General features: G+C 41.6%; 1 protein-coding gene and 1 pseudogene across 8 annotated transcripts in view; one reads left to right on the top strand and one right to left on the bottom strand.

Moving 5' to 3' along the window:
* Window positions 1–12,098, top strand: part of AIG1 (androgen induced 1) — a 227,599-nt gene that overhangs the window by 175,039 nt on the left and 40,462 nt on the right. For 5 of the 8 annotated variants that reach the window (XM_023632851.2, XM_014738239.3, XM_023632852.2 and 2 more), the window contains one exon: window positions 11,094–11,209. The exons of the other annotated variants lie outside the window; for them this stretch is intronic. In XM_023632851.2, coding sequence (XP_023488619.2) covers window positions 11,094–11,209 — 116 coding nt within the window. The remainder of the gene's footprint in view (window positions 1–11,093; window positions 11,210–12,098) is intronic. 8 annotated transcript variants of the gene reach the window in all.
* On the bottom strand, window positions 7,305–7,810 carry LOC138921628 (large ribosomal subunit protein uL11-like; annotated as a pseudogene).

Here is a 12,098-nt window from a genome sequence, read left to right as displayed (position 1 = left end):
AAGTCGTACTATCTTGGTCCTTAAATAAAGGTCTATTGAGACCCTCTTAAGGCCCCTGCACTGTGCAGGAGCTGAGCATATAGAGAGGTCAGTAAGGGTTGTTCCTTCTCCCTAAGGAAGTGTTCTCAACACATCAGGGTCAATTTCCTTCACGTTAACTATGTTATGTGGTATATTAATACACTATATATTCACAACAGCTTTAAAATGTATTGGCCTAGAAATGTCCACATCAATTCAGTTAATAAAAAGCTATTGACCAGAAGTAGTCACAATGGCACTGCCTAACTGAAGGGGCAGAGGACTGGAAGGGACGATTCTTTCAGGAGCAGAAAATGACCCTGCCTTCAGTACAGTCACATAACGACATTTCAGTACAGTCGCATAATGAATCACATATACGACGATGGTCTCATAAGCTTAGTATCCTAGAGCCCAGGTGTGTAGTAGGCTGTACCATCTGGGTTCGTGTAAGTGCACTCCATGATGTCCACACAACGACGAAATTGCCTGACGCATTTCTCAGAACACCTCCCTGTTGTTAAGTGACGCATGACAGTCCCTCAAGAGAGGGTCCCAAATATCAGGGATTCCAGTCAGAGAGGAGCAGGAGCAAAGGCATGAACATGGGAGAACTTCTGGCAGAAAAGTGGCAGTTGCCAGTACAGACGGTGTGAGATTAATCTAGAAAAGTAGGTTGAATTTGATGGTATGAGCCTTTGAAGGCAGTGCTAAGATACTCAGACTTTGTTGTGAAGACAGTGAGGTTTTAGAGAAGGGAACCAAATGGTCAGAAGTGTGTTTTTAAAGGAATTCCCTGACCGTAGAGGATGCTGATATGTGTAGATGAGTAGATTCTATTGAGCTCAGAATAATTTTTGAGAAGCATGTGAAAAACATTAAAATCCTAGTTTCTTATTTTTTTAAGTTTCTTTTTTAACTTCAGGGTGCTTGGGTGCTCCTAACAATGAGTTTCATTTTGCTGTGCGTGCTCCCTAGACTTGTCAGTGTGTCACGATCATTGCAAATTCTAGGAACACTTGATTAAATTTCCTTTTCCCTTGCCTTCCACCTGTAACATATCTCCCATTGCTCTTCCTTCCATCACTCTTCAACCCACCCTCCAAAATGCTTTCAAAATACTTTTAAGGAGAGCAGGCCAAAGAAAATACAAGAAAGCACAAACTGCATCTCAGAAAGTGCCTCTCTGTGTCAGTGGATTGGAGTTATTCTACCCCCTTCCCCTCTGCCTACCTGACGTAAAACCCATGGGATTCACCCCCAAACACGAGCAAAAACAGGTAACTAAAGTTTTGTGAACTAAGGTGGTTAAAGGGTGGGCTAAGGATCATTGTGGATTAAAACTCATTGACTTCTCACGACAATCCTTTGAGGCATATATTATTGTATATTATTATATATTATCCTGATGTCCAGTAAATATTAGGCAATATTATTTGGCAATTTGTCTGAAGTGGGACATCTCACAAAACAATTTTATTTTTTGCATGGACTGTACAAGCCACTTTTCCTGTAGGATCTCACAACGTCCTTCTTCAACCCTAATGAATGTGGCCTTTTCTGAGGTGAGAGACTCCACATTTGTATTAGCCTAATTGAAATGCATTCCAAGAAGAGCAATCTGCTAGGGGCAAAGATCTTGATCTGCTCTCTTCTGAGATATATTTTAAGTACCCGGAGTTGTGACCAATGCATAATAGGAGCATTTATTGACAGGGAAAATAAGTGGGCACAAGAAGCAGCACGTCTCCCTCAGGAAAAGCAGGGGTGTGGGAGTCAGGCAGAGCTGAGGCCTAATGCTGGCTGCCATTACCGTTTGCTCATTCTCCAGGACCTCTGACAAGTTAGCCCTCTGCTCCTCATTTCCTCATTTATAAAATGAAAGTGACAATAACGACTTCATTAGCGTTGCTGTGAGAATTAAATGTCTAGTATAAATATATTAGGAGCTCGGTAAATGGTAGGTATTCTTATTCCTATGTATTCAGTATCTATGCACATCAATTAATTATGGGGGGGCATCATACACACTTATAAAAGTGAAAGAGAAAAGCAGAGCAGAAGGGGACATTGTAGGTGAGGGGGCTGCAGAGTGCTAGGGGAGAGAGGAGAAAGGCTGAGGAGAGAATCAAGCCGCTTCCTCGAGGGAAGAGCATTCGAATGGAAGGAAGGAGGGAGAGGGCAACGTGGAGGAGATAAACCTCTCCTCTCTCACTCCACCGTCCACCCAGCCTCCAGCTTGCTCTTTCTGCTGTTAATGTCCTGCCTCTGTATCCCTTAAAGTCCATGGCTGGAGGTCAAGCCCAGAGAGGTGCCTGCCTTCTACAGGACAAAGTCCACATAAAGGCCCTCCACGACTTGGCTTATGCTCACCTCCTCTGTCCAAACCTCATTCTTCGTGCTCCTTCATGTCCTGCCGTGGCGACAGTCCCCTCGGTGGTCTGTGCTGTGCCTGTACACACTTTTTCTTCTTCTCCGCCTTGTGAATGAACTTCTTTCTCTATCCTTTCTTCTGCTTGTGAAGCCTGAGTCACATTTAAAAGCCCAGTTCACACGTCTTGTGCTGCGTGACGTTTTCTCTTGACCCGCCCAAGCAGAGCCCATGGCCCAGCCATTGCACCATCGCAGGTCTGCACATCTGCATCCCTCTCAGTATACTGTCTGAGGGTAGTCATTAGAGATGCTGCTCTGTGAGAACGAGCAATACTACTCGACTACTCATGAGATGTTTGTGGAAGAAGTGAATTTTAGGTCACTTTAAAGTCGCTGTGACATTTTAAGTTACAGCACGAGCCATCTCTGGCATCACATTCACACAAAGAAGAATTCCTTTTGGTGGTCCACGGGCTGCTGGGCTAAAAGGAGAGAGAAAATACACACCACACTGGAGACCTCAGTGATGCAGGAGACCCTTAGCACCTTGCGAATACCTTCATTAGGAAGATACAGCAAGAGATATTAACTGTCCTCAAGTCATTTTAAAAATCCTTTTTAAATGCAAAAGTAATAGCCCAGTAAAATGGTGCCCACTTCCCAGGGTAATTGTTTCTACTATGCATGGTTTGCTCTTAATTGCAGAGATACGCGTGTCTTGGTTTAATGCGTTGTACTATTTTGTTTACTTGACCTAATTATTAAAACCATATCCTAAGAGTTGTTGGGCTAATGTTAGAACTGGAGGAATCCCAAATTGAGTAGTGAGCCCATAGAGAGTTTTGGCAATGCCTGGAACGTACTGGCATTCAGGCACTATTGGTTCCATCTGAATCTACGTTTCTGACCCCAGGTCAAGCACATTTCCAACCTGATTCTGAAATGCCCGGTTAAGGCATCTTGATTTAACCGCCGGCAGGAACAGATATTCAACACCATCCCTCAAAGGCGCACGCAGAAGGACTCTGGCCGTTTCTGGAGGGATTCAGTGTCATATTCAGGCATCGCCACCCTGAAGCCAGCCCTTCAGCCCTTGGGAAAGGGAGGCCCATGACAAGGGAAAGTTCCGTGTGACTTCTGGAGAAGTGGAAGCTGCCGTGGTGGAGATGGGCAGTCCCGTGTTGTTCAAAGCACTAAAACCTCCCCACTGTGAAGAGAGTGAAGGAGGCAGCAAATTTTGAGCTGACCAATTAGTAAAATTAATAATGACAGTTTCTGGTGGCAGGGAAAACATTTGGTCAGGTTTTCAGAGTTAAGAATTTAGGTCTTTTAGAGCCTGCATCAGCTTTGTTTCCAAGCCGCCGGGGATGCAATGCCATCTTCCCGCGTCCGCTGACTCGATTTACAGTTGCCCTAACTCTGCGCATGCGCCCACCCAGCTCTGTGTCTCCTCTGTGCATCATACGCTTGCCTGCTTTGGAGAACCCAGAAGCTTTGCAAAGGTTGGGATCAGTCAGCGTTTTGTGATTTTTGCCCGTCCTTCCGATGCCACCCTTTCTGTCATTTTAGATCACGTTTTCCTGGTACAATGGGCTTTATCTTCAGATTTGGAAATTCCTTCTTGCTTTATTACAGAATAAAAATTTCTCTTTTTAAATCTCCTTTTATTCTAGGGATGACTGGGGGGGGAAGCAAACAAGCAATATTCAAGTAGCAATCTGGAGTGTACAACTTTCAGGATCCTAGAGCAGTTTTCCATATTATTTTTATTTGTGATATCCTTGAAATTTGTTGAGGCATCATACAGACTCTCTCTCACCCTATCCTCCAGGCAGGTCCAGTCACATCTCCAGCCTGCCTGCAGCCTGGGCGCCCACAAGAATGCAGGTGCTCGGTGACGCAAACGCACACTCACACACAGCCATCCTTCGCCTTTTTATTTATGATCAAAAATAAACTTGTCATAGGGACATTGTCATAGGGATATAAGAAAACGTAGATGTCCTGACAACACGAAGGCAAGAACTGTGTCTACGTACGTGGGGACCACCATGAACACTACTCCACACCCGGTAAACCAGACGCTCTGGGAGCCAGGCCCAGCAGTCTCATTTTTAACAAGGTCACCTGGGGATCCGATGCACACGTTACTTTGAGAACACTCCCAGAGGTCTGCCTGTGTCCTCTGCATGTTGCAGATGCAAATAAATGGACATGGGGCTGCCAGCTCTATTATTACCCAACTAGGCAAGGGCTGGTCTGGTACACCTCACATTCAAAGCTGATTTTGCCTCCAAGGAAGAAAACATTTCTATCTGGTGTTCATATGGTCTGGGGGCAGTATTCTTCTATTAAAAAGAAATATTTTGGAGAGAAGGAGAAAGACCAGAGAAATGGCAGTTGAACATATCTTCAAATTTTGTTAATTATTTTTTGTATTGTACACCCTGGTTACAGCTATAGGTTCTAGAGCTCTAAAATCATCTTGAGCAGTCCCCTAACCATCCATCTCACTTGCCTCAATTCACACCATCACACCGCATAGTTTTAATCTTTCTGTTTATTCCATAGCAAAGCTTATTCTAAAACTTCCCTTTAGTTTATAGGCCACTGATGCCGCTACAGATAATCAAAATGTTCTTCCCAGCAGCAAGTCCAGATCCTTCTTGTGTGGTGTAAATCCCTTTCTTTAATACTGTTAAATACCATTAAATTCCTCCATCGGTACCTAAACTTCCTACTCATCCGTCTCTCCATTTTCCCAGCAAAAGAACATCTGTCAGTAAAACAAGTCATTTAGCAGTTAGAGAGCACGGCAACGCCTTATAGACCATCTGTTCCTGTGCGTGGACCATGCAGCTCGCGTGGTATGCAAGAAAATTGGTGTGGCACAGGGACATGGTGTTACGTAATATTGAATCACACATTGAAAAGGTAATTCCCTCTCAATTATCTTCCAATCCTGATTCTGTTTAGGAGAGTCTCTATTTCACGCTAGTGTGTCTTTGTCGCCCTCTAACACTTACTAACATCCTTCTCTAACACACAGAGAGCAGGCCTCAGAATCAGAGCCTTTCAAGGCGAACATATCTAGCAAACATTAATTAGGATCTATTAGTGTTCATTGTATTTGTTTTTGTGGTTATCTTCTATTTATGACAAATGGCATTCCATTTATGAGAGTTTATATAAAGTTTACTTTTATTTTTACCTTTATTTTAGAAAAAATGTGAATAGAGTAAAAAACACTTTTTTAAAAAAATCAGGTAGCATATGACTGGGCTGTATTATGACTTTTGACTTTTACAGCCTGTAGGCACTTTGCATCTGTGAGTCCTTTCCTCCATTTATATATCTATATGTGTATAAATATATGTATACACCAATGCAGTCATAAAGCAGTATATATATAATATGTATTTATGTATTTTGTAATATGCATTATGTATTATACATATGTACATATAATACATATAGTACATATAATACATACGTATTTACATATTACATATATGCTGTTTTGTGACTGCATTGGTATAAAGATGAGGATAATCTTCAACTCTAAAAGTTCATTTTTTTAATTCTGATTTTAACATAAATTAAAACATTTTCATAGGCCCTGGTATGTTATATTGGTTGTTAGTGCCGTCGAGTGGATTCCAGCTCCTAGCAACCTTGTGGACAACAGAGCAGAACCTGCCCGTCTTTCTGCTCCATCCTCTCCCCTTTTGGCACTGTATCAGACAAGGCTCTGCTGCTATCCACAGGGTTTTCATGGCCAATTTTTTCATAAGTGGGTGGCCAGGTCCATCTTCCTAGTCTGTCTTAGTCTGAAAGCTCCACTGAAACCCGTCCACCATGGGTGACCCTGCTGGATTTGAAATACTGGTGACATAGCTTTCAGCAACATGCAGCTGCCACAGTGTGATAGCTGACAGATGGGTGACATGGTTCCCTGACCAGGAACCTAACCCAGGCCACAGCGGTGAGAGTGCTGAATCTTAACCACTAGACTACCAGGGCTGGCTAGTATGTGATATAGTAAAACCTAAAACATTAGTTCTTCATGACTGAAATTTGAGATGCACTGATTTAATCTAGTTCCCTCATTTTACAGAAAATACTACTGACTTCACCAGTGTCTAAGAACCTGCCTAAAGTCTTATAGTGAGGCGGGGCATGGTCAGAACCAGATCCCCATGCCAGTTTTCTCATCTTTCCACTTAAGAACACTGCTTTCTTCCTTGCAGCCTCTTTTCCAAAAGGCGTTTTCTTATCCCATTTCCTTCACATCATAGTTAAGTCCTGGGTCCTTCTTCAAATCCAGCCCTCTGCTCAGGTCTGAGCATCTCTGTGCAGAGGTGACACCACCTGGTGGATCCCCTCCTCAGGTAGACCTTTGCCTTGGGATGCTGGTCTGTTCATGGCACTAATCACTGCTCCACAGAGGGAACCCACCCAAACCCCGTTAAGAAAGACACAAAGATGCAAAAGCCCAAGAGGGACTTGGGCTTCCCTTTTGGGACACAATCTTCAAAATACAGTCTCATTAAAATTCACAGCACTGGAAGAATTAGCTTAGGATAGAGTAACACTTACATCTTAGACTAGTACTTTCTAGGCCAGAGTTTATAGGATGGATCAAGGGTTTCCTCCATGAGCTGTCAACCCTTTATCTTACTTACCACTTAAAAAAACAGTCAAACTTCAGTAACTCAGCTGCTGGACAATTGTTCTATTGACAAGGTACTGCAGAAAATAGTCCAATACAATTCTTATGAGCCCATTCTGGCAACCAGACTTTATCTCCTTCTTTGTTTATTCAAAGTGTATCTACACTTGTCTGAGAAAACTGCAAGTTAAAAGGTATTTGTGTTTGAGGAATGGAAACAGATCATTCTTGAGTCTGCTTTTTTTTTTTTTTGATTGTCAAATGATCTTTTATTGAAATATTTTCCTTTGTACTTCTTAAGTAGCTGGACATTCCACCACACCACTGTTGATGCCATCTATGATGTCATGAGGGTGTCGGCCATCAACATTGCAGCCCACAGACTGGGTTTCTCTTTAATGTTCCAGAGAGCTCTCTGGCTACAAAGATCGGTGCTGCATCTGTCAGGCAACGTTCACAATCTCATCAAAAGTGCTATTTCCACAGCGCCTCACGATTTTTCCTTCTCTCTGTCTCTGCACGGTTTCTTAAGGGCTTGAATGATAGGACAGAGGCAGACGGTGCCACTCAGTCAGGACCTGTCTGTTCTGAATGGTCAAGTTCACTATAATCCCCAGACTCTTCGTCACCTGTTGCCTTGGGATGTCATCACCAACCTTTTTTAGAGACAGACCCAGGGGGTCCAATCTTGGGGGCCAGGACAGACGTGGCACCAACTTCTCCACTTGTGCACTGCAGGTACATGACTGATCTCGGTGAAGGAGAACTTAGGTGAGGTGGCAGAGGTGGCTGGTGCTGGATGAACCCAGATGCGGGACGACCAACAAAGTCACACGTTGGCCTCCTTCAAGCTGAAAGCCGAAAGAGCTGCCTCCAATCGTCTTTAACTATTGTTGCATCCCTGAAAGGTTCTGACTTTGTGCCAGCTGATTTTATTGTTTCTTATTATTCAGAATGTTTGCATGCCACAGGAAAGAACACATTTAGCAAAATATGCTTTTTACGGTGAAGACCTTTTTGTTTATTTTGAAGCTCTACCAAAAAATAATTTGGTCTGTTGAGAGACAGCACCAGCGATATTCAATCATGCATTCCCACAAGTTTATTGATTCTGACGTCTTTTAGAGATCTAATTCTAGTGTAGAAAACAGAGTGTGGGATTTGGAGGCAGACACAACTGATCTGGCAGCCTCCCTCCAGACACGCTAGCTTTGCCATCTTGGACAAGAAGGGTGGATCTTCTGAGTCTTCGTTACCTTATCTTCAGAATGGAGTGAGTCATTCCCACCTCAGAGGTTGTTTTAAAGATCAAACTATCTCAACAAGTATTTATTGAGCACCTCCTATGTGCCAGGCTCTTTTCAAAGTGCTGCAGATACGGTAAACAAAACCGTTTTTCACAGCTGATGGTCTTGAAGGAGTTGAATATTTCCTTCCGGGTTCTTAAGTCATTGAAGCAGAATGTTGCTTGGGAGTGGGTTAGAACTGGATTTCTCGTACCCATAGTTCTAAAATAATTATCCCCACTGGTGCTACAGAGTTTGAGTTACAACTGAGCTGCTGAAAGTTACTTAGATTCAGCAGGACCATTCATAGATTTTTACCATTTTCTTAGTTCATAAAGCTGTAGTTACCTGTAAGGCAATGTTTATATCTGCAGTAAATATTTTGCATTCTATTTACTTTTATTAATATATACTGTTTATTGGTAAACATATCTTGTGTTATAAATATTTAGAGAGGGAGATATACATTCATTAATGCCTGAAAATTCTGAACGAGAAGCTGTCACTGTCACCTTGATGTAGAAACATCTTCTCCTGAGATTTTCTACTGGCCGAGCTCACACAGGCACAGCTAACCACAAAAAGACCTTTTATCAGCGGTTATGTCACTGATGGAACAAGTAGCTCCTTTTTAGTGGTGATGATGCCAATGATGAAGTGATCTGGAAAGATCCTCATTTTTCTGAGAGATTTTCTGCCTGGCATCATCAAAGTACATCGTAACTTTTCCAAATATGACATCTGATAATCAGCACATAGGCCAGATAAAATAATGATAACTGGATAACTAAGAATATTCACACGGGTTATTTGACCTGATATAACTTTATAGAAAAATGGATGATTTTCTACTCAGTTTGGAGCAGTGAATGAAGAGGTAGAGTTTAGACAATTTTAATATTAGTGAGTCAAAAATAACATTATCATCGTCCTATAACCCACACAGGCCATCAGAGTCAGCATTACGTCCAGTGTCAATGTTTGATTTGCAAGGATTGTTCAGTGTAAGATTTGATAAAACATAGCCTTATTGCTAGCTGTATATTTGAATTTTATATAAGTGCATCATTGTAAAACTGTTGTTGCCGTCTGAATTTGTTGATGAAATTCCAGGCTCATGTCATCTGAAGTGACTACATGGCAGTGAAAAACCAATAGAATAGATCTTTAAAATACCTTCTGCCTCTGTATCAGCACACATGGACATTCTGTGTGGTTCCCTTCAGAGCTAATTCTACTGTTTTAAAACAATAATAGAAAAACAAAACATAAGGAAATATAAAGCTACCCAACTCGGCAATCACCCACCTGCCATTCTGAGCATACCATACTCTAATTACTAATGTATTGGCAGTCAGAACAGTTATCTGGAGAGCATTTAAGGCAATGAATTTCCGCTGTCTTAATATTTCCTACAAAATCATGCCTTTCTATTTTTTCTATGACTATAAACAATAAGTTGCTCCAAAGATGTTCACCTTGATATCCCCAACATGTCTTTTCCTGCCAGGGCGTACCTGCCACCTGGTTTCATTTTGCTATAATACTTATTAGAGTTTAAAATTCACAGCATTCAGTTTCCTGCCCTTTCCTTGAATATGCAAACAATGCAGCAAGCACAGACAAAGATTCTTTCATGACTATTAAGGAGGTACTAAACAGAATTCAAGCGTGCTAATGGTTCAGCTTTCAGTTCTGCCATCTTCTTACTCTTGAGAAACTCTCCAATGTTAGAAGGTAAATCTATATTCTGACCCAGTTTTACCTAAGAAGCTCCTTGTCCTTTATATCCGTTCACCAAATTTAAATACCAAGAGTACTTGACTTTTCTTTCTTCTTACCATATGGATGCGATAAATTTCTTCTCTACCCTGGTCCACTGAACTGAGTACTTAGAATGGCCACTGGGTCCAAAAGACAAATGGGAATGTTCCACCCAGCTTCTTTGGAGTCCACCTTGAAACATCATCTCTAAATCTGTGCACTGCTGATACAAACTGGCAGAGCCTTTCTGGAAGCTAATATGGCATTATTTCCTAACCTGCTCCTGGTACGCACATAATTGGGCATTACGTATCAGTAGTCTTAAAATCTTCATAGCCTTTGACTATAAGAAAACAGTTTTAACATTCAGACAAAGACTTCTGCAAAAGATATTCATCATGACATTTTTAATAAATGAAACATTGAAAGTTTTTTACTACTTAGTGTCCAAGGACACGAATTGGTTAAATAAATTTTGGTACATCCATAAAATGGAGTTTTAAGCAGCTCTGGTCAGGGTTGATAGTCTGGAAGGATTTTAAAAATGGCATAACAAAAATCTGCATGCTACAATCCAAAACAAAATTGCATGCACAGTATGATCTTAACTACGTAGAAATAATATGAACAAGGGCGGGGGGGGGGGGAAGGACATGTACCAAAATGTTAACAGTGGTTATTTTTATTCCTTTCTTATGTTCCAATATTTCTCCTATACATCTTTCTACTCTGTCCAAATTTCTTGTAAGAGGCATAAATAAAATAAAATTTCAAAAATTACAGAAAAAAATGGCAATGGAGCAATTGATGCAGTCCGTGTCTTCCCGCCCATTCTCCCTCTTTGGCGAACTATATGCTGCTTTCTGCGATGGCACTTTTGCTAGGAATTTACACTATCTGTTCTCCTACTGGAGAAAAAACAGCTATCGAGGGGCAGTGATGAGAATCTGTGTCACCTGGTCTCTGTTCTTTTTCAGCACACAACGGTTTTGCCCTTTATATTAATCGAGATGAGGACATCACACCATGCGTACCCCAGCAGGAGCAGCGGACTCGCCGCCATATGTACCTTCTCGGTTGGCTATATATTATGGTAAGGATGGTGCCTGCTGGGCGTTCGTATTGTATGAGATTTTACTCTGCTAAATTTGGGCACATATTTCATTATGGATATAATCACTAACAGATTCACACTGTGTGCCTCATTTGGTCCAAGACCTGGGCTTTGTCTCATTTCCCCAGATGCTTATATTTTTAGAAAGTGTGTGCCAAACCTCACACAGCAGGAATTTGTGGCACCATCCCATGTAAGCAGTGGCCCTTCCAAGGCTACGTTTTTCGACTCTTTTTCAAACTAAATGTTTTTCTTGGACACTAGTTTTATTGCTTAAGGGCTTTTTTGCTCGGGAGTTTTGTTGTTGTTGCTTTTGTTGGGGAGCAGGGGATTTGCAGCAAATGCAAATGAGGACAGAAGAAATGACCTCTTAGAGGAGTGACTTTCAACTTCATAGGAAACAAATGAAAATGTATATTTTCCTGAGTCAGTTTACAACCTAGTCCAGAATTAGCCGTTACAGATAGCATGTATTTAACGGTTATGTTTTTAAAAATTGGGGTAAATAAATCACTAAAAAGCTCCACTTCATCTGTTGGGCATGAAAAAATGGCAAGTATGAGGTGCCAAATTTATCTGATAAAAGAGTTTTTGCCTGATGAGTTTACTTAACATTAATTTCAGTTCTTACCATGTTTTAACGTTTCAAAATTATTTATCTTAAGACATGGAATTTCTTTTTGTCTTTATAATTCCAAGTCCTCTTTGATATATTAGCACACACAGAAGAGGTCCCTCCCGTCAGCCTTTCTGCCTCTTGGGACGCTCTTGTCTTGACTTCTGGGTCACCATCCCCTCCTTTAAGCCTGAAGGGCTGGGTAACGTTCTTCCAAACACCCCAGAACTGTGCTTAATGCCTCCGAAATCC

This window comes from Equus caballus, chromosome 31, assembly GCF_041296265.1.
Source record: "Equus caballus isolate H_3958 breed thoroughbred chromosome 31, TB-T2T, whole genome shotgun sequence".
NCBI classification, from domain to species: domain Eukaryota; kingdom Metazoa; phylum Chordata; class Mammalia; order Perissodactyla; family Equidae; genus Equus; species Equus caballus.
The sequence above is the reverse complement of the archived record's forward strand: the minus strand, read 5'-3'. Positions and strand labels throughout refer to the sequence as shown.